At 43.0% G+C, this 23356-nt stretch overlaps 1 protein-coding gene across 1 annotated transcript in view; it reads left to right on the plus strand.

Annotated features, from left to right (window-relative positions):
* LOC128713861 (ankyrin repeat domain-containing protein SOWAHB) overlaps positions 1-23356 on the plus strand; it is a 91067-nt gene that overhangs the window by 48908 nt on the left and 18803 nt on the right. The window contains exons 5-8 of the mRNA XM_053808731.1: positions 2869-2880; positions 5396-5398; positions 19655-19744; positions 19880-19885. Coding sequence (XP_053664706.1) covers positions 2869-2880; positions 5396-5398; positions 19655-19744; positions 19880-19885 — 111 coding nt within the window. The remainder of the gene's footprint in view (positions 1-2868; positions 2881-5395; positions 5399-19654; positions 19745-19879; positions 19886-23356) is intronic.

Consider the following 23356-nt stretch of genomic DNA (forward strand, 5'->3'; position numbering starts at 1 on the left):
CAAATGCAGCATAGAAAGGAAACGAAGTTAGCTCAACCATGGCTAAAGTATTCGGAATGTGTTACAATAAGTGTGAAGCGGTTAGTGTGTAGTTTCCCTAATAAAGTTATATTCTTTTGCTGCACATATTGAGTTAGACAGTAAGTTTCTTGCATTTTTTCACCAACATTCTAAGGGTTTGTTTGTAGGAAATTGTTACACAGCTTTTATGCAAAAGTTTGTTTATCAGAAAAACTTAAACATTTTCCCAACTTTGTTCCAAATTTCGGAGCAAAACGAATTCGCTTGGAAATATCGCTTCGTTGTTGTTGATCGAGCTTGGCATATGCTGAGTGCCATTCTAAACTCTGCCGAATAGATTCTAATTTCTTCAAAAATATAAATTTGCAGGATATTCATCTTTATTCTGAAACGCTAAACACATAGCAAAATCATGAACTGTGGATTTAATATTGAATCTTTTGTTCTTGTCCATTTCGCCTGCTAACGATGTTATCAAACTATTCTCGCGCACCAAACTGATCGGTGGTAAAAGTTGATCTGTATCAATACTGTCTCCGCTGCTGGCTCGATGTAAAGATATTCTAATCAGCCATATGCCATATACCGTGGCCGTGCCGTAAAATAGTCGAATAAATTAGAATAATCAGAATATTAATCATAGCCGGATCGAAGACCCGACCCAGTTGGTTTTCCTCTATTAGAGATTTGACATTAATCAAATATTTATGAATTGACACTTCTTTCTTGTACATTCCTACCTACATTTTATTGGCCAAAGGCAAAAGGTTCCCTTTTGGCTAGACCCGTTGCCAGTGCCGATCATAAATCATGCACAATTTAGGAACCCGTTCCTGCCAAATGAGCGTTCGGTGCTTGAAGGGGGAAGGGGAGGTGCGACGGCCGTGGATAGGGCACCCAGAATAAAACGATTGACCCACACACAAACACACGGGCACACGAACACGAGAAGATTCTGGCCCATAACATAATCTCGTCGCTCAGCTGGAGTTAATCGATGTTGCATTTTTGTGTTGGATTGGACTAATCGTTGAAGGCCACCACAATAGGAATGTCTCGGGCGGTCTCCCGACTTCCCAGCGCAACCTGTGTCGCAAGCGTAGCGCAACGTGAATATACCGGTGATGCCCGGGTCCGAAAACATATGACTCGACACCTATTTCCCGGCCGTTAGCAAACTGCTTGACAGCTTGCCGTGTGGCCTTCGTTTTCCCCTTTGTTCTTTCTTCTTCAGCGTTCAGCTTTTGGGGGGTAGAAGAACGAAACCCTACCTCCCCCCCCCACCCCGCCTCTCCCCTCCCATTTGCTTCATCCCTCCCATAGCAACTATTTCATTCGTGTGGGGTTTTGTTTGTTGTTTCATAAATATGAAAAAGTCGTTGGATGAAATTTGAATTTTTTATTACGGCTGCTCATGTAAATAAAACATAAACATGGTTGTTGTGGGGCTAGCGAGTATAACAAAAAAAATAACATACACTGCTATACGTAAATTGCCGGCCATATAAAGAACGCAACTCACCCCACTGAGGTTGGTCGAGATATAGGCGAGAAGAAAGTCCTATGACCGATAGGCTCCGGAACCGTGGATAGAATTCACGACGCGGAACAGAAGAAGAAGTAGCAAACAAACACTCGCCAGCGAGGCGAAGATGTGACCGCTCCACTCCAATTATAACCTTCGACTAACATCCCCCAACCTTACCCGGTTTTTTTTTTTTTTTTGCTCGGGGACATATAAACATGGATTCCTGCGCGCACGCATGCATTTTCCAAGCTCATACCGTGCCGTTCGAGTTTTCGGTGTCCGTCCATCAGTGCTTTGGGTCTGAAACCACTGACGAATCTATAAACCAGCTCGGAACGATAATTTCTCGTGGTGTCCCGGTCTCGGGGACCCGCGCGGACGATGAAGTTATTTCTAGTCAAATTAAATGCTTTATTAGCCAGTTAAACATGGTTCGATATAATAATTTACAATGCATAAATTTCAGCACAATGTGGTATAGAGTTGTAGTTTATTGGCTCTAACCATGTGACCATCGAGCCGGACAATCGGTATACCAATGCCCGGAGGTTGAACTATCCATGAGGCTTTTCAATGTGTGTTTGTGTGTTGGTAGTCCCATTGAATATAGGCCGTTTGTGTCCTACGTTGGGAAATTGTTTCAATTCCTTTTTTGTTCTTTTCAGGTTCTTTGCTTGCTTTATGCTTTCTCAACTTATTTGTCATGTCCGTTCTGCATTCTTCTTACCAACCCAACGCCCCAAACAAGGTTTACGAGGAAAGCCCAAGCCGGAACCTCGAAAATTACATATTCACGCGTCAACGAGGCAGATTTGCTGTCGCGTACCGAATTGTCCCGTGGCCCGTGGATACCTTGCCTTGTGACGAGGGATGTGCGAGAGTGAATCGTAAAAATATGAATTTAAATTAATTTTCCCATATTTCAATCTCGCGCGATCAAACGATGCAGATAAGCTTCGGATAATGCAGGACGGTAAAGGCTAAGCGGGATTGGACGGTGGAGGGAGTTCGGTCCGAAAAATCACAAAGAACCACCACCATGGTACACGGAGTTCGTCCGCGCAAAGGTGCGAACCCGTCATCGAACCGCTCGTGACCATTTTAACAGTTCCATAAACACGTAATCAGGTGATTTGTCTTACAGTTTATTGACGACAGACAGGCGGCGAATGTGAACGATGAAAACACCTTCGCGCGTGGGGTTAACATTAGTTTCCATTATTTCGAGGACATTTCTATACCGGATTGCTTCTGGTTCCGTCGAAACATGGTGTTCCTATTTGCATTCTAACAATGTTTCTTTCTTTCTTTCTTTGCAGGATATCAGCACGGTAAGGAAAATGGGTACAAATTGTACATTGTCAGCAGCTTACATCAAACGAAGGGTCTGAAATGGAACCGGATATATGATCGATACGACCGACTCCAGTGTTGGATTTGAATGCTGGTGTTAATTTATTTATGCTATCATGAGTTTTAACGCCTTTCTACAGATGTTTTAGAATTTTGAATTAATTGTTATTTTTAAGGCTATTGCCCTTTTTAAGAAAGTTAAATATTAAGATTTTGTTAGGCAAAATCCTGCTAGAGTTCTATAATTCTTAGTCATCGTAAACATCGCTTGAATCTTTTGGCGGGAAACCCCCGTATAAAGTCATCACTTTGACCAGCATAATCGGTTACCATTATCCTTCTCAGGGAGCTTTTTCAGTTTTATCGTACGGAAGCTAAGGTCTCACCTTCCTCACTATCATGTGTTAACATGTTTGAACCTCTATTTTATGCGATGCTCCTCGAACGCCGATTCGCCGCTTGAAAAAGCTTCCCATTTAGATAACTACAAATTAGCCATATCTCATAAGTGGATGAGTGGTCCCCTAGCCCATTTCACAAAACAAATAAATAAATGACGAAGATAGGAACAGCAGGATAAAGTCGGTCATGGTACCGAACAGCACTCGAGACGCCGGCTGACACCGGCCTCGACGTCGAGCGCCCGTGGACGGTACGGGTTGGCTTAGCTTGGATATAATTAATTTAAAACGAATTAGCACCGAACAGAGTCGTTAACGATATTTCTTAGGTTATGCACTTTCGTTCTTGTTTTCACGTTACCCTTCGTGACGGTTTTGTAAATGATAGGTGCATTGTCAAGCACGGGCGAAACTAAATTACCGGTATCCAGTACAATCTCGTGTTTTATGCTTGAAAGCTTCTTGACAGGGTGTAAAACATTATTCGAGATGCTCATTAAAATCTCATTTGCGGAATTTAGTTTTTTTTTTGTTTTACATTAAACTTAACATATGCAAGCTAGGTTATCATATTTATGTGCTAAAATTATTTCTTATTGCAATTATTGTTTCATGTAGACTTCACTGATATCATACTGTACTGCATTATGGTTTTATAATATTTTTATAAGATGGATTAGTTTTATTGCACGTTATTGGCAGATAATTTTATTGCCACGAGCAATTTATGACAGTTCAGTGGTGGTGTTAGAATGCCACTTCCACCACACAGATAGCGATTCTTATTTACTCATTCTAATTGGAGCACATGTTCTATATACGTTTAATGAAACATCATTCATGTTCTCTTTTTTTTGTACAACATTTTCTTCTCGTTTCATGTAAAACAAATTCATCGACAAATTCCCAAATGGGTCCCGTGCTGCACACCGTGTTCGCTTCCTACAACCGTCCTCACTCGTCCTGGCCTGGCAAACACATCATCGTCATCTAATGGTTGAATGACCACAAAAAAATAAACTCCAACACTCCAACCCCACAATATTACATCCGCATCATCAAACTTTTCGACATGACAAAAACACCTACCGATTGGTGGCGCTCTCATTTTCGGTAACATAAATTGCCTTGTTTGCAATATCTTTGCCATCGTCGCCATCGCGCGCCGTTGTGGACTCACACCCGGCCCCGGACTTAAATGGAACGGCCGGCTGGCTGTGTATGCTTACACCGATGGAGGTTTGCATCTTCAACACATGGGCTGTTGACCTGAACAACGTTTGATGTTAATATTGATGCATCCTTCTCAAACACAACAAATGAACAAAAACCACCGTTCAAATTGATACTTTGTCATCACCTTCGGGTTGCTGCCTGCGTTTTTTTCCCTTTTTCACTTGTGCCTTATCATGCTTCCCTATATTTGTGAACGCTATCGTACGATCTGGTTGTTGTGGTGCACTTCCGCAATATCAAATCGGCCCGATTTCACAAAACCCTATAATTTCACATTCTATCTAACGCGAACAATCAAACAACAACTTCTTCCTGGTGTACTTTGGGGACACGTCCCATTTTGACGGATGCTCCATCTGATCTGGCTCAATCGCTTTTTTGTTGCTCTTTCGCCTGTTTTGGATGGCCCTATCGACGGGCAACAATAATCCTCACAACTACGCTGTCTTCTAATGGGTGCTTTTGCTGCATTGCTGCCGATGAAAATATCAACCCCGTACAACAACAACGACTCGACAAAAAAAATGTCGATCCCCGAAACCTGGATGAATGCGACCATTTACCGTCCCGATGGCCGTTGACAATGTTAACAATGTGTAAATTCTACGACAAAAGGGCGTAAGTATTTTTTCCTCTTCTTTACACCTTCTCGCCATTTCTAACAAGCCTTCAAGAATGGGAGCGTTAGGTAGCGCAATTTAAGCTAATAGGACCAAATTAGGGGTATTACTCGTTACAACAAACAGAGCTGGATGGAAGATAAATTACTAATGATTGCTCACAAAACAACAGCTGGTAACCGGAAATGTTTGTAATACAAGGTTTAGAACAAAACCTTTTAGAGTGTTAAATTAAGTACGTACTGTTTTTCCTTATGTGGTTCGTAATGAGTAATTGGATTCTTAGCTGTTTCGCGTTATTGTTACTTGTAGTAGGTTTTATAATATTAATTGGAATAACTTTTTATAACCTAATTCTTTTTATAGATATGTTAACGTATTAATTCATTTATTTATTAGTTATTCCTCTTTTATTATTAATTTGCTTGTTCGCAGACTCAACAAGTTGTTCTTATGCAACCATACTAACCTAAATTGCTCTTAGCAATCGTTTGAAGTTTTTTTTTCAAAAGTTCCTTATTTTATGCCTTTTTTGTAGCTTTTGTTGTAATGAATCTTCAATGATTCGTAGATCGTCTTGATGCGTCTTCAAAGTCATTCATTCGATTTGAAGCTTCATTCATGGTTCACAATCAAACTCACCCATCATTACACTTTACCTATGAAATCCATGAGGGCCTAGGGTCTCCAGATAATATCCATAGTAAATCATTGGCTTATTTGTTTTCTATAATACCCTTTGTAATCAATCCCATTTAGCTTCCGTTTGTCCATTGCTCAAATACGATCCTGCACTCTAATCATATCTAACTGCAGCTGATCCGCACCAACAACCATTCTACTAGCCACTCTACCATGCCGCTACATAATCCGAATAAATTATACTAATTTTTAATCCAATCTAATTAATCGTATTAAAAAGTATCCACCGTTCGGTCGTTTCGATTTCGGTCGTTTAAAAATACCTAAAACATGTTTGTGAATTAATCTCCCGCGGCTCGACCGGGACGGATTTTTCACTCCCTCCGTGCGCACAGCCGAGAAATATGACAGCCCAAAATAAGCGAACGATCGGATATGTGCGTTGAGTATTTCACTTCCAAACAAAAAAAAAACACACTCGCAGCTTACCTGTGGTGGCACGTGGATGGGGCATTAGTGCAAGTGTGACGTTCGGGAGGATCGGGAACCGACCGACGGTCGGGTCGGACTGGAATCGTACAGAAAATGACTTTGTTTTAGGAAATCATAAACGAGTTGAAGAAACATATCTTACCGTCTGGCGCAAAATATTCCATTCCACCGCTTGGGCTGCATCCACAGGCAAACCTTGGTGTAGATGCTGTACGCCTGTACGTATCTCGTTCGTTCGATCGTTTTCACGTTCAGTGTGTTTCGCTTCTTAACTCCTTCGCAGCTTGGCTGTGGTATGCCACGGACAAACTGGAACCGAGCACGGGAAGGGCAGAGATATAGTTAAAAATGTCATTCCTGCTTCGAGTGGTGGCATGGGGTCAAACCACCTACTAGTCGCCACCTGCCGTTTTCTACCAACCCAAAATTTGAAATTTATTGCAGAAGAAAGTCGCTGCCATCCTCGCATTCAACTCTTGCCCGATCGTGGGGCTGTAGTGCGGTTTAGCGCTTCGTATCCACCGAGCTTATCTTGTCCCTACGGCTCTATATCTCACCTCCTGCGTTCTTCGCCTTGCTGCAACCAGCAAACCTTCTATCTTCAATCATCCCAGTACCTGTGTTGACTTGCTTGATCTGCTTCTTTTTTCCTTTTGTTATCAGAGTGCGTATACTCTCTGGCACTAACGAATGTAAAAGGAAACATTTTCATTCATTCACAAATGTTGCTCGGGGTGCAAAAGGGGAGTGTGCTCCAGTGAGTGAGTGAAACGACACCGTCGTTCGGAAGGACGCACCAGCACTGGTGAAGATAAAGCACACACAGCACGGCATGGTGTTGTCGAAACTGCCGCACAGCATAAGGCTCGGCAATCGCTTGCCCCACCGTTGGAGTCTCCCGGACAGTGATAGAGAATCTGTCCGATCATCGTTTGGTTTCTCGGTGGTTGTGGTTCCTTTTTGGTTTTGTTTTTCGTTTGTTGTTAAAGAATTATGATTGAAACAAATTGCCGAAATCGAACTGAATACTTGTCCCTATCTGAGACGCCAAATCGACATGCTTCGCGCTGAATCTACTGGCAACGGTGGACACAGGATTGAGGTACAGGAGGACACCAATCGCGGGGACACTGGCCAACAACCATACATCCACGGAGTCTCATACACACACATAAACACAATTCTCTACACACTTTACGTATGATATATTGACAAGTCCAGGCATACCGTAGGGATTGGTTAGGCTACTCCACGATTTGGAACGAAGGTCATATCTCATCTGCAGACAAAGTTCGCTACATCGAACCGAATGAAGTAAGCAAAACTGGACAACAGAAACAATAACAAAAAGACAACGATACGATTGAATGAATGAACGTATGCTGGCTCCAAACAACACGTCCCGCTGAAACGTCAAGCGAAGATGAAGTTGCGATGCGAATGGATAGCGAGCATAACATTTTTGGGCAATGTAAAACTGTCTGGAATGAAAGTAAAATTTCGCAGTTCCTGTCGCGCTATCGGTATTGCAATCAAACCCGATTGAAGCAAAAGCATCGAATGGCATAATTTTTTTGGTGTAATATGTTTTTGAGGTAACATTCGAAGACGATCTAACCGGATAAAACAAATCATATGTTGAGCTGTAGAGTGGTTTAGTGGTAATGGAACCGATTTTTCATGCAACAGGACTGGTATCAAATCCCATTCGAACCGTTTTATCAGTACATGTAGCTGACTACTAATTTAAGAATGTCAAGAAATAGTATTATATGGTGGCAAGCCCCTTGCTCCTCCATGATAATGAGCCCAGAAGTGATAAGTTCCAATAATCATAGGAATTTATTAAATGGAGATATACATAAAAAAGTTATATTGATTAGTTTTTAGAAGGACAACTACCTAAAATTCTTAGGATTGACACTATTAGACATGAAGGCTCTAAAATCTATTATTTAACGAGTTGGAGATGATCAATTTTTAATTTGGGAAGAAGAAAAACCAGAAACCATAAGTGTTCTGAATTGTGCCTGTGTCGCTTCTTACTGCGAAGCAAAATGTATTCTACAAGGAACATTCTTAACATACGGAACTAAAGCTTGAAACGCCCCAAAATTTCAGCAGCCTTTGGTAAAATGTCCACAAAAAATGACACATATAACAGGGAGACACATGATTTATGTCAAAAAGAACTCTTCCCACCGTCCTCACTCAATCATTTCACCGACTTCTCCTTGTATGTCGGCGCCTACCGCGGTGGGTCGCATACCGAAATGCTGCTAAAACCACCAACAATCGCGACTTGCAAAGGACTTATAATCAAACGTGCCCCCTATTTGTTTTCCAGTAAGGTCACAAATAAATTGGTCCTTGATTATCGGAAGCCGGCTCCGCTTTTTAGCCTCGTCTTTCGGCCTCTCTCCCTCGGATCCCACCTTCATCCACTCGCTTAAGCGAATTATCCGATCCGGATCGATTGTTTCATGTGCACGAATTATCCGATCCTCGGCTGGAGGACGCGATGGCGCAACGGCAAACGTATCTTGCGATTGTCATCCCACCCGCGAACAATACGGCATAGACCTGCCCGACGAGAGATCTAAATAAAGCAAAACTGTTGTGCAGCCCAAAACTTTCGCTAACGCCACACACAGACAATCGGCTCCCGCGGACCGGCACACGGAACCGGCGGCTTTCTGGCTGTTTCGTGAAGATCGACGGGGTGGTACCGGACAATGCCAAATTAAAGAATCGTTCCGGCTCCCTGGCGGCAGCAGTAGCGACCGTTGCATTGTCACATCTCGTGCTCAAACTGTCGTAGCATGAACGATATCGCGATGCAACCGTTGGAGCCCGTCGTCGGACTAATCGTCGTGAGCAAGGACCGCGCAAGGAATCGCATCGCAACGATCGGGTTTCGAGGATCGACGGTCGCACAAGCGCACGACCAGCACGGTCGCTTCCCAGGAATCGCCGAGGATGCCGACTGTGGAAAAGGGCGGCTTTCTATTGGACAGCAATGAAGATGAAATTGGTTTTGAAATTGAGACATTCTGCTTAGCCACGAAATGGATGTTAACATTTAGGCGATCGTTCCATACCAAAACCCGCCATACCTGCTAGACAGCCCAGAAGCATACAGTTCGGCACGGAATCGTGTGTTTGGATGTTGGCGTTTTTTTATTGGGGAAATACACCTTGCCGATTCAATCGTGAGAGCGACCGCATTCATTTTAGATCAGAAGTGCATAATCGTACCAAATTCAGTTCCGAATCTCAGATTTTCCGCAAGAAACTTATTTTTGATTAATTGTTAGGGTTCTTTAAAAAAAAATTGACTTTAACGGTTTAATTTAACGGTTTTTCTTCAGATTATTTAACTTGTAGTTTGAATTAATTCAATATTTATTAGTTTTTTGATTATGTTTGTTTTGCTTGTTCTATGTAAATTCTATCTTTATATCTATCTTTCTTTAATCTTTCTTTTACTCTCTTCTCTTTTACTTACTTTTACTCTTTCTTTCTTTTTCTAATATCTTTTACTTCTTTCGTTCCTTTTTTTATTTATCGGAAGAACGGTCGGGTCGGGGCGTATATCTTATTCTTTCGTTCCTTGTTCTATCTATTCTTTCTTTCGGTTTTAAATTTGATCTAAATTTATCATTTGCATAATGTTTTAACCTTCATTGCAATGAACGATTTTGTCTGATTGGTTTCTTGTCTAATTACTTTTCTAACACTTATTACATATTATTCGGAAAAGCTTTTGTAACGTCGGGAGGATTGTCAACATTTTCTAGACCATTGCTTTAATAAAGAGGTCCTATCTTTTTCTCCATGGGAGAAATAAGCTTTCAAGCTTACAGTTCTTAATTGTAACTCAACATACCAAAAACATGTTTTTCTGCTTTCCCAAGTTTAAACCCATTTAGGTAAAAATACACTCAATAGGCAAGATTTGTTTGATTGTGGCGTTTTTTTTATTCATCTGCTATCACAACATGTTACCATACGCACCATAAATCAAATGCTGTAGTTAAAATAAATTTAACGCTGGCTCATTTTGCTAATACGCGATTGCCAGACTTCGAGTGTTGGCATCGGATTGGGCTTTGCAATGGCCGGCGCCAATTGCAGAGCCCACATGCGAGACCCGTTCAACCACTAACAACAGGAAACAGGAAACGTATGCGCCATTGCGAAACGCAGCATAAAACCTGGCGCAAACGCATAACCCCTAAACGAATGCATGTATGATGGAATAAATTATTAAAACTTATATTTTACCCTTTTTTTCGCCTCGTTGCATTCGCCTGATGCCGGTGGAACATCCCGACAAACCGATCATTCCCGGTACGTGTGTTTTCCGATTCGTACCGATCATAAATCTGATGAACCTGGAAATCGATACTGCTGCTGATACGGGCGTCCGGAACATCGCAACAATCCCGTCACCACCGCTCACCGCATTCCCGGGACCGTTCGGCCATCGCCCGATGGACCTCATCGATGGTGAGATGTGTAGTATGTGAGTATTTAGTTTATTTGATTTCATTTTCATGCTATAAAACTATCATCGAACATCGAACGACGCTCGGTTGCCAGTGGGAAAGCGTCTGCGTGTGGAGGAAAAAAAAGCTTCCCCGATCCCTATTACGATTCGCAGATCTCTATCAATAATCTGGTTTGCCCTTGCCACTTTCCTCTCATCCTTTTACTCTTCCGCCGAGTGTTGTGTTTGTAGGGGTTTTTTTTTTTCGTTCACCTATCGAACGAACGCGGGTGCATTACGATCGTGAGTGGAATTGCCATCTTCAGTGGGCAGAACGATGTGGTCACTTCTGTGCTCCAGCAAACCACGACGCTCTCATCAAGCCCCTTTGGTCTTGACCATTGCGGGGTAGCTATCGGTGATGAAGGAACCGGCACCGACGGCTGGTTACCAGGTTCCACCGGTTTCCACGATCTGCATCAAGGGAACCGAGCATAAACAACGAGTTCCCACCCGGGGACGCTGGGTGGAAGAACTTATTGTTTTCCCAAGCCGTTTTGCGATCGCAAACGACGGCCACGGCCAATGGAAATTGTCTGGGCAGGTTTTTCTGCATTCTGCGTACAGCGGGTTTTGTAACTCAAAGTTACACAGTGAACAGTTTTTACTGCACTGATAATAAATTGCTTGTAGATACAAATTTTGATAAAACGGGAGCATAATTTTGTTTTTTTTTTGCCCCTTTTTGCTCTCTCTCGTGATCCATGCCTTTCTTTGCCCTTTCCGCAACAATTGCATTCTCGGCATCTCGGCACAGTATTTACGCAGAACCGCGCTCACGCAGAATGTCGCTCATCGAACCGCACGGATAAGGGTAGAGGTGAATAAAAGGTGGAAGAAAGAGCGCACAAAAAAACCGTCCCATTTTGCAGCATGATACGGTGGACTTTTCCGAAAAGTAAAGTAGCCACTGATACGGATGATAATGCCTTATGTGTATAAATATTTTTTTGTCGCTTTGTTAATTCATTTCTTCACTCCCGCGTTGCTGAATCCTTCCGCCGTCCGGCGGTAAGCATTCGGTTCCCGTACGGCGAAGGCTCAGGACATTAAGCGCAAAATGGGATGCGTCGCCAGCCCACCGTGATGGTTTCTTCCGCGAATGAAATGTACTCGTTTTGCATAGTGTGCAATCTTCACTAGCCGGAGCGGTTTTGGAAATCGATTATCTTTAAATTCCGAACCCCACATCGTCCGCACTCGATCCTCGATCGTCTGTGGTTGCCTTGAAGTTGCCGTAGCGTAGGGTGATTGGGCATTTTAGCGGCCGAATGGATACTCTCCATAATTTTTGGTGGCAATTTTCGTCTCATTTTCTCCTGCAAATGGAGTCAAATAAATAACCACCCTACACACACGCACGCCCTTGGCCCCAAATGTGTCGCCCCGAGTCTCTTACGACCGCTTCAGGACAGCGTAATAGGTGCAGAGCAGCACCAGCACACAACGACACAAAAGAAATATTTCCCGCATCCTTTCGTAAGCCGATGCACGCGGAATCTTGGGCGAGCGAAACAAACAAACCAAAAACAGAAAGAATTCTCCACACGCATTTGGAATATTTGCGCTACAACAAAAACTGCGCTGAAAAGTTATGTTTTTGTTCTTTTTTTTCTGTGGAGAATATTTAAAACTGTGTCCTGTGCTTCTGTGAAAAATAAAATAAATAAATAACAAATACGTCACCACCCTGGCAAAACCACCACCAACCGGCACCGTGTGGGTCAGCCGAAAAAAAAACTGCATCCCAACACTCATTCAGCCACCTTTTGCAACGGGTCAACACCTTACGGGTTGCATTTTTTTACCCCCGCGCTTCTCGTTAACGGCGAATAATAAAAAGCGCGTAAGGAAGCCTTTAAAACTGAAAGCCACCGACCTGCCGCGTGTATGGTAAACAATGACATTTCGATCGTTACTCTTTAAGACGCGCAACACATCCTTACGGCTTAAAACGGGGCAAACATAAAACACACCGGACCGGTGCGGTGTGATTCACAGCCGGATCGAATAACATTGTGCTTCCATAACTGTTTGGTTTCGGGAAGGTTTCGCGACTCTTCGATAACACACACGTGAATGGTGACGAAAAAGAGTGCTTTAAGAAATGTATTGGAAAGATATTTATTGTTCCACGGGCACTTTATAAAACTTGCTAAACTATAATACTTTTCAAGTACAATTTTTTGGTTGTTTTTTTTTTAGTTGTAATTCAATATTTACAAGTCATTTAGTTCACGTTATCCAAGTTTGTGGTGCAAGCTTAATCATGTTAACCTAACAATCACATCTGTTTTATTCAAATAGTAATTTGTGCAATTAAGTATCCCAGTTTAGTAAATGATGTTTTTAAGACGATACCGCCAAACATTGAGAGATTTTTATTTTTTATTCCTGATCGACGATGTTAAATGATTGAGCCGGGTTTTTAATTGAACTAGAGAAGAAACAACAAAGCTTAACTCGGGATGACTTGAAATTAAAATTTATTTGGAAAGCTATCGGGTCTAAGCCTACAAGATCAAAAACACAATGCAAATGATTAGAAGATATCATCATCTTCTTTATCGGCCTAACAACTTCAAGAGGTCCAGGCCTGCGATTTCTGGCTTTCTGTGACTTCCATTACCCGTAACTGGATAATCAGTCTGTTACGCGTACGGGGGATTGGTACGATCCGTTCGTGTGAAGATCGGCGTCGCTACCGTCATGTCACCGGATCTTCTCAGAAATTATTATGAACCACACAAATAGTTTTACTATATTGACGTATCCAAACCTTCATAGATCAAGCTGGTTATAGAATACATGATAAACAAACTTTTGGTTGCATCGGTATGGCTAATTTCGCGCCTATTGATTGTCATTAGTCGGAGGACTTTTGTTTTAAAATCGTCCAAGCCAAAATAGGGGTTGCAAAAGGGGTTCGTCACTTTAAAAGCGGTGATTTCGACATCGCCGACAGCTAAGTTATTCTGCACCCAAAGTAATTCTGACAAACTGTAGAAACTCTAAAATCGGATCGCTAAAACGGGAGATTCTTACCCTGTATTTTGGTTGTATTTTCCAGATATTGCACCGTCCTTTTATCACCTTGTTCCATTTGGTAGCCAACCAGTAGTTGCAGTCCTATATGGACATCGTAAAATAGTTTAATTCTAATGTGTTCCAAAAGAAGTGGCTGTTTTTCGACGAAACATCTTGAATTCTTGGATTATTCTGAGTCACACGCATTGCTTCCAACAAAATTACCTTAAGTGTAGGAATTTCAAACCGTAAAGAAAAAACGACCGCTACTTAGTTGCGCACCCAACGTGCACATTGTGAGTCGATCCACTTTCGAAAATCAATCGTTGAATAAGCCATCAATATTTGTTCTGCTTTTTTACTTTCTCAACACGAAACCAAACACACCGACCAGTTCGTACCAAAGCTCAGAAAAAGTTCCTCACAGAAATGGCAAAAACATGTGTATTCCGAGTCGAATAGTGACACATCTCCTGCTCCCAGATGGAAGGGGCATGTTGATGAAGAGTAAAACTTACAGCAAACAAATTGATTTCCGTACCATCGCCAACGCGGACGCATCGAACCGGCAAAGGAAGCCAGTCCCGGCTAGCAGCACCACCGGAGTTACACGCTGCGGTTGTTTTGTGGCCAAAAATGCTGCGTTCAAGAAGCGGTTGCTTGCCTGCCCTGCTGCCGCCATGCCCGGGAATAGCAAACGCGTACCGTTGGGGAGGAAAAAAAGGGCACAACACCACCATCAAAGACCGCTAGAACCGCTTGTGTACCTGCAGCCCAGTCTGCGCCATCGGTGCAATTTGAATACAAATCTTGATAGCATCTTTTATGCTCGCGCAGCAGCGCACACATCTCCGGCCGAACATGATGTCGCCTGGTTTCTGCGTTCGCTGTTGTCGCGGGTTGTTGTCGTATTTGGGTTGCTTCTTTATCTACTCCAGTTTTTTTTCGGTGTAGGTTGAAGAACGCGTCTTACCAAACTTTCCGATACACAGCCCGCGTGTGCTAGGGAAAGTAGCGTCTTTGGCAGCATAAGTCCTGCTCTAAGCACACCGCCACGTGCAATGTTTCACATCCACTGCAAACCCGAAAAAGCAAAAGCATCCAACCTCCTCCAGCTTCGGCGGGCATCGAGATTGAGACAACAATACACGACTCCGAACAGATTTTTCGCTAATAAACATAAATTATGTCTTCGACGACAAAATAACGTTTCTATTCAACCGACCGCGAGAAAAAATGATGTTACTCTGTTCGCGCTCTCGTGCCAGTTTTGCGTACCGAACGGCACGGCATCGTCGTCGTCGAACCCGGTTGAAGACCAAACAATATGTTATCATTTGTTGTAATATTAATTTTTGTACAAATCACCACTTGGCGTTCAACGCGCGTTCATTTATCAAACCGATCGACGTGTCGTGTGTTTTGTTTTTATGGTGCAACCATCACATATCTAAACATGTTGGGTATTTGTAGAGTTCCTTTTTAACATTTCTGCTAGAAGTTGCGATAATTTTTAACTAAAATCAAAAATTTATAGTTTAAATTTTTATTTACTAAACTACTATTCATGTTTTAATGTATTAAATATAATCTTATTCATTCTCCATTTAATGGGTAACAGAATTGAACATGGTTAACGAATAATAGTAATATTATAAACAATTTTATTCAATTATAAATTTAAACAATAGAATAAGCAAGAACCCTTTCCTTTGTCACGTTAAGCCATTCAACTGTTTAGAATAGCAATCGAAATTCATTTACTTTACTTATATTTTCAATCTCTATACTCTAAACTCTCAACTTATAATGCAGAATAGAATTCAACTATGCCAACACACAAAATATCCTTGGAAATGAAAAAAGAAAACAACACCACAATGTGATCCTCGACGCCAAATGCACCAGAACAGCCACCAACGTCGTTTCCGTGTGGTGAGATTTTATTTTCATTTATTTTCCCATTGGCAAACACCGATGGAGTTCGTCTGTCCTTCACTGGGAAAGCCCAAACCCTTCCTGTGGTTCCCCATTCGGAGACCGGGCTGTGTGTTTTTGTGTGCGGCCAAGCTGTTGTCCGTCCCAGCCTGCGGATGGTGCTACCTAGCTACCGCCACTACTGTTGCACGCTGGCGCCATCGCCATCGTGTAACTTCAATTTCAATTGCAAAATTTTGCTACTCCCTTCCCAACTCCCACTCGAACGTTCCTCCCCCGCACACATACTCCCCTTGTAGCATTCGTTTCCCTTCCGTCCAGATCGCCGACGCTGCCGAGCCACCTTGATGTGAAATCGGATGAGACAGTCTTACAATGCAAAAGGCACATTCCACTGATGTCGCCAGAAGCTCCCGGAGCGAACTGCTCGAGGGTAACCACCAACAAGCGCCAGTCCAGCGCACAGGGACGCACGGTTTGGTCCCTGATGCCTGATTGTTGCCCAGCTTTTGGGGGCTGTTAATGTTGGATAATCGTGGATCAACGGTCAGAGATGAATAACGTTTTTTTTTGTTATTACCCTCCAACGTTCTGCAAAGTCGCGCGCGGTAACCACGAGTAGATCTGTCGCAGCATAATGGAGCCAGCCATTCTTTTGCGGCCCTCTTCCCAGACCAATGCATCGTAGAGTATGCTTTCTTGCCAGTTCGTCAGTATTGTGCTGGGTGTAGCGGTAGTGCATATAGAAGGTAGGAAGCGCAAGCGTGTCGTTAGACCTCGAGCTTGCTCGCACCAGACATTAATCATATGGCGTCGGGTGAAGTCGCACCGGCCCCGTATACTTGTCCCTCTAAATATGTATTCCAAAAAATTGTTCCAATTTCTTGCCTCAAAACCACAAAAACAAACATTAAGTACCAAAAATCTGTGAACGATACACTTGCCAATCCACGAGCCATCGAGTCGTCTACCGGTGCGAGAGAGCATAAATATTTTTCACTCCGACCGTCGAGGATTTTTCTGTGTGTGTTTGGTTTACGGGTTTTATTTGCTTACAAAACCCAAATCCTCTCGCTGGTGCGTGGATTCACGTGGTCACGCTTTTTATATGTCTACCGGTGGCATTTGCTTACCCCCACGGCTCTCATTTGCCTTGCCCCCACGAGGCAAAGAGACATCGAGCCAACCAGAGTACCATCGTGTGGCAGTGTGGAGTAGCAGCAGCAGACTGGAGCATTTCGTTGCGAAAAAGTAAACCATGTTTCGTATGCAGAAGCCTCACTTCGTTTCAGTTTGCCGTGTATGATCGCGAAGGATAGCACGCAAAGCGAAGCTATTTAACATTTTATATGTTGCCCTGGAAGTGATTTTTATCGCGTCCCATAATTGCCGTCATTATTGTTGTTAGCTTGCTGGTGACGACGCCGAGCCCGTTTCGCGGTGGTTCTCCGGTCCAATTCGTACTTTGCTTGAAAGCAGAACCAAAAACGTAAATAAAAGGCTTTAGCCTCCAACGACGCTGTAAATTGGTGCACCAGAAAAGGGAATTGCTCCGCTGTGCTGGCATGACATTCTAATTTCGCTTAATTCCGTGATTCTAGATTACCTAATGAAATTTCGTTTAAATATGGTATTTGATTGGAACCGCGTCCGTCCGTTTTCTGAAAGAAAGCGGCGAGTAACGATTCATTTGAATTAATTTGTGCTGTGTTTCAAAATATGATACACCAATGCATCAAACTCTTGGAAAATATGGTGTGGATTATAATTAGTGTCGAATTGGTCGTATGCTTAGAACAAAAATCAGTATCTCCATAGCAATCAAACGGTCAAAAGGGGTAGAATTTAACTTCCCTTAGTTCACGACCTTCGCACGTTTGTCACGTAATGCAATGGTTCAATTTCGTGAGGTTTGGAGCATCGTGAGCGTCTAGCTGGTACCATCCGTAACGTCAAAAGACGTGGTGAAAATAAGAAAAGGATAATCGTGCTCCAAGCGATGCGATGGCATGGCACGAATTACGCTAGTAGCATCTTAAACAACAATCCGTTATGGGTAATTATTTAAGTGACTTAACATCACGTCTAGCAGCTCAAAGGTAGTGAATGCACATCTAATTCTAATTACGATACCTTCATCTAATTTTATTGTATATGTTTAAACTTGCAGAGTCTAAAGCGCTACTAGCTAATCATCATATTTGTTTTTTTTGCTCCAAAAGTAGTTTGAATAGTTGAATCATGAAGATCATGAAAACTCTTCAAGAAATTACCTTACAGGGAGTAAAAACGAAATTTTCCATTTTTTAACAACATATTTATAATTCACAGCTATGCATAATATGCTCGAATGTTTGACCGTCTTAAGATTTTGTCCTTTCTCACTTAAGCTATAATCGAACCTCAAGACAGAACTAAACTTGGTTTGCTAAAACATTTCTTGCTTCACATTTTAACAGTGCGAATGCAACATTTGTGAAATATCATTTAAAATCTCACCCAATGAAGGAGCGTAAAGTGAGCTGCGTATGATAAATTATCACTTTATGGCACACAAACACTGTGCCTGCATGGCCCACCACCTAGCTGCCAGCAGCTGTGAGGTTTGCGAAAAGATAAACTAAATTATGCTACCGCAAACCGGGTACGCCAACGGCTATTTACGAGCTGTGAGGTGTGTAATAGCTGTTTGGAATGGACCACTTTTTTTCTTTTTTTGGCGCACAATTTATCCGCTAATGTCGATAATTTATGCCGCCCATGCCGTCGCCGTGGTGTTGCATCTGCGAACCGCCATCGGTCCGGGTCGATCCGCCGGATACATCCGCTGCGCGATCGCTGCCGGCTCGGTTAGATATGACGGGAAGTGAGTTTAGAAATTTTGAAGTGAACAACCATCTGTTGATTCACCTGTCGATAACAAGATCGTGTGATCAGGTTTTGGGTTCGTTGTGTTGTGGTCGGCAGTGCCTCTTCTGCCAGTCTACTGATACTTCCCCACCGCAAAGTACTCAGGAAGAGGTTATTTCTTGCTGAAGCAAAGTGCTCTAGTTTAGCCAACCGATTTTAGGGTGATTCGGTGTGAAGGATTTATGACGTACCGGCACGCTAACATTCGCTAATAGTGGTTGTACAACATGTGCTCAAAACTTTTGATTGATATCTGATAAAACCCGGAACGGTGCGGAACATTTCGTCCAGTCGGAAGGATTTAGCAAAGAGGTGCATAAGCATAATTCTGAAAAATTTGCCACACGGCACTTGCTCACGACCGGATTCACCGGCACGGCGGCATTTTAGGCTAACCGTTTACGCAGTACATGTGTTTCCGGGCGTACAAACAAGTGTAACCATAATTGGTGTGTTTGGTAAATAATACGAATTTATAATCTCGCACGGGTTTGGAAGAACGGTCGCCATGGCCGCAAACATCATCATCACGAAAGACGTCGTGCCGCCACACTCGCACGCATGTGGTGCAGGATAATTTCAGCAGGCCAACCGAAGATCTTATACATTTTAATGACCCAGAAGCAGCGTACCGTCGCTATCGGAACTGTTACACATTTACCCATCATCAACATGGCAAGCGTGAACGCGATGTATGGGCGTTTATCTTGTGAGCGTGATGCAGCTATCAGCGATGATGAAATCGCAACGCTCTATGGTTGGTTCCCAGATCGTATCTAAATTGAAATGAAATACCCACTCTACTTGCTATTATCGTTGAATTAAATCTTATCAGCATGGCGGAACATTGTTTTAATCGATTTTTTCCCCATATTGTAACTTTAGCATATTTATATTTACATTTTTTTTTGCTCTTGTTTCTTCAATCGTACAGACGGCACTGCACTGGGCGGCCAAGCACGGTAACGAGGACGTGGTCAAACTAGTGGCCGGTAAACTGAAAGCCGATGTCAACGCCAGAACGGTATGTCGTGCGTAGTACAGTAGCTTGTAACTTGCATGTAGCGCATGTATTTTCTAATGTTCTACTACCTTTTTCCTTTCGTTTTATGTCCTGACGCCATCGACGACCGCTCGACCAACGATCGAACTCCATCAGAACGGGGTAAGTGACCAGCCGAAAATTGTTGCAGGAGTAGCCTAACGAGATAAGCGGCGGGAGCACATTCATCAGCAATATTTAAATTTTATTGCCAGTGGTCGGCTCCGGTGCGCGGACGTGATAATCTAACCTCCGTGATCAAGAGGCAACGAGCAATTATGTTATGCTCAGCTTTCAAACAGCTTTTGGGTGGCTCTTGTTTGTCCTCCATTTGCCAGAAGCCTAACCATTAAACAAGAAGTAAAATGCGGTAGAGCTAGCCGGCTTAATTTGCTATCCGTCGTCGATGGACGGCGAATATCGGGGAGAGGCATCGGTTTTTACATGTCGAATGACTGTGTTTTACAGTGGCATTTTGTTTGATGAAGTTGGAAAGTATCGTCCGTGAGTTGGGATGGACTGAAGGTGAAAAGAACACCAGCTAACGCCCTATCGCGGAAGAAAGGTTTTTTTATTATTATTTTCTTCGGACATCTGTCCCAAGAAGTATGAAAGTTTGGAAGCCACTGTTAAACCAACCCGACACTCCTACCATCGAGCGAAGCACCTTCTACACCTCGTGCAGGAGCGCTAATTAGTTTTTATAATTTCATTAACAGAACTGTATAAAAGACATTTGCTTTAATTAGTCGAACGCACAAACCCCCACAAATGTATCGCTTTCTAGCGGGCAAAAGAACAAACAAAACCACGCGCAGGAAACAAACAAACCAACGAGAAAAGGCATCGATAAAAAAACGATCGCATTAAATAGAGCAGGTTTCTTTTTCCTATCGTTTAAGGTGCGTCCCTTCATAGATAATGTTCGGTTGGAAAGAAGGACGCGTGTGTTTGTCGTGAGGTGAGGGAGCGCAAGATAAGCGCAACACCAAAAAGGCCGCCGCTGTCGCTGTGTTGATTTTTGGGGCTTTTTTTATTCTCTTGTCAAATCATAAACATTTGATATGCGGACCGGTGGAGAAGATCCTTTGCGTACGATAACGAGAATGCTTGATGAACTGGTTCGGTGGGACGCTGGATTGCTGCGCCAGGAAATCAAAGCTTCATTCATCAATCCGCCTACCGTTTGTAAGGGCAAACAGTCGGGATTATTTATATCCCTACGACGAAGCTTAATGATAAAACCCCTTCACGAGCTTGGGGTGTTTGTGTTTCCTTCATATGGCGGTTCGGAGCTTGTTATGTCCGTTGGTGGGCTAGATCTTTTTAACTGTCCTGTGACGATCGTAACCAAGAATGATAAATTTAAACAACGCAGCGAAAGAGAGCTTCCGCATAGCCGTATTTATCGTGCTTTGGCCAAGCTGTTACGAAGAACCTGATTAAACGGATGCAAATACGAATTTTTCACTGCCACTTCGTGATAAAACCAACCATTCTCCAAAATTTGGTATCTACCTATTGGAGAACAGCAATTTTGGTAAAATTATCAGCTAATTTGGAATTGCCAACACCGAACTAGTCAGGCAACTGCGTTTGAACACATTGATATATGATCCGAGTACTTTACGTCTTTTACCAAGGCGATAATCATTGAAGGTTCTCACACCTTGTTGCCGAAAAAATCCTGGTTTTGGTTAACATTCAGCAAAAAGGAAAATGTTCTTTCCTGAGGGAGTTGCAATAATCTGGGCTATGGTCACAAATGTCTTGGTGATTTGGTTGATGACTTAAACGGAACGGATCGATTTTGATGCCACAACAGCACACTATTACCAACCTGCTCGTACTTCTTGTGTCATTTATGGGTTTGTTGGATTGAGCTTCTGGTGTCGCAGATTGTTTCATCTCATAACATTTACTTCAAGTGTTAAAGAAAATATTTACCCCTACTAGCATTAAAAGCATAACTTTGCTGCACTAGAGCATAGGTTAGTGAACCGCTCGTTTGTCTTGTCATAACTGAGCAGTGCAATCAGTTTGTACTGGTTCACACACATAATGTTTCGCGCTAAATAATGGAGTTTCTTTTTTTTTGCGCTATTGTTTGCTCCGTCCGTCCCATCGACCATCTTCACCATCTTTACGATGGCCCCGTGTGGTACATGACAAAATGCACCGGGCCAGGCACACGGGGAAGCACTTCCACACAGATGGTACCACCAAGTTAGTGAGCCCTGCTGGTGCGTACGATGTGTACAAAGCCTACCAGTATGTGCCACTGGCAAACGGCCGTCAACAAACGCATACACACATCCATGCACTCACCTTACCTTAATTGTTTATGTGCGACTAATTTGAATGGCAGTGAAAAATTATGCATGCATATTAATAATTTTTTATTGCTCTCACTCACTGTCCATTGGGAGGAGGATGGGAGGCGTACAGCGAGTTCCGGGGCACCTGGTGGAGTGTACACTCGACATGATATTACACTAATATTTTGCCAGCAAAACTAGCTATTGGCGCTAGAAAACGATTACCACCAAACGTCTCCAAACGGACGCACAGACAAAAGAGGGGACACACAAGGGACAGTTTATGCTTATGCTCTGTACAGCGCACAGTGGGCCCACGGTGTTGCGCTTCATTCTACCTTCTACGGTCCGCAAGATCAGCTGGATAGGTTCAACCCGGCTAGCATTCTTTGCTTTCTGCGCGGGAAAATGCAAACCGCGTGACCTTCGAATATGCATTTTGCGTGTATGCATGGAAAACCGTTTAACCGAACAACCGGTGAACGCGCGAACCAGCGAAGGGCCGATGGGGCATGTAAAACTATTGTTTATGAGCTTATGTTTTGTCCGTCCGCAAACCGATCGAACCGACCGTGTACCGTATGACCGCCCTGTTGCTGAATTCGTTCGCATAATATTACTTTCTTTCAATGGTACAACTTACCCGTACGCTAGAAGCTTACACTTCTCCCCGCAGAGGACAGACGGAATTAAAAACTAATTTGTTGAATAAAATTGTTTAATTATATCCAGTTAGCATGCAGTAGAATCTCAATTTCAGATACCCGCATATCCCACCCCGAGCACCGTTGTCCAGTTTTGGGGGCAGATTCCCTCTGGACTCGACGTTGCCGACTGAACCGCTTCGGTGGTCGGTGGTAAAGTCGTGACCAAATAATTCCAATATCTATCTGATAGCGATGGGAGCTTTTTTTTACAGCCGGGCGTAGCAACGATCACGTCTTGTTGGAGGAAAGTTGACTTCCTTCCAACCTCGCTGCTGTTTGTACTTTTTCGCACAATTTGACAACCACTGAAGAAGCCAAAAAGAAAAGAAACGATCGTGTGTCCAATAGAGGGGAGAAAGAAATAAATATAAACATGCAAAATGTGGCAAGTGATCGTGGAAGAGTTGAGCAGTGGTACATAATTCGCCCACTGGCTGCCCATCCCGAAGGACAATTTCATTTTATCTCTCTTTTAAAACCGCCCCCGATTGGTAAACTGCATGACTACTAGGTGGCGCACTCGTCTGTCTGTACAGCGTCTGAGGCGAGTCCTTGCCAAGTCCAGTGGT

Source organism: Anopheles marshallii, chromosome 3, assembly GCF_943734725.1.
Source record: "Anopheles marshallii chromosome 3, idAnoMarsDA_429_01, whole genome shotgun sequence".
In the NCBI taxonomy this organism is placed as follows: domain Eukaryota; kingdom Metazoa; phylum Arthropoda; class Insecta; order Diptera; family Culicidae; genus Anopheles; species Anopheles marshallii.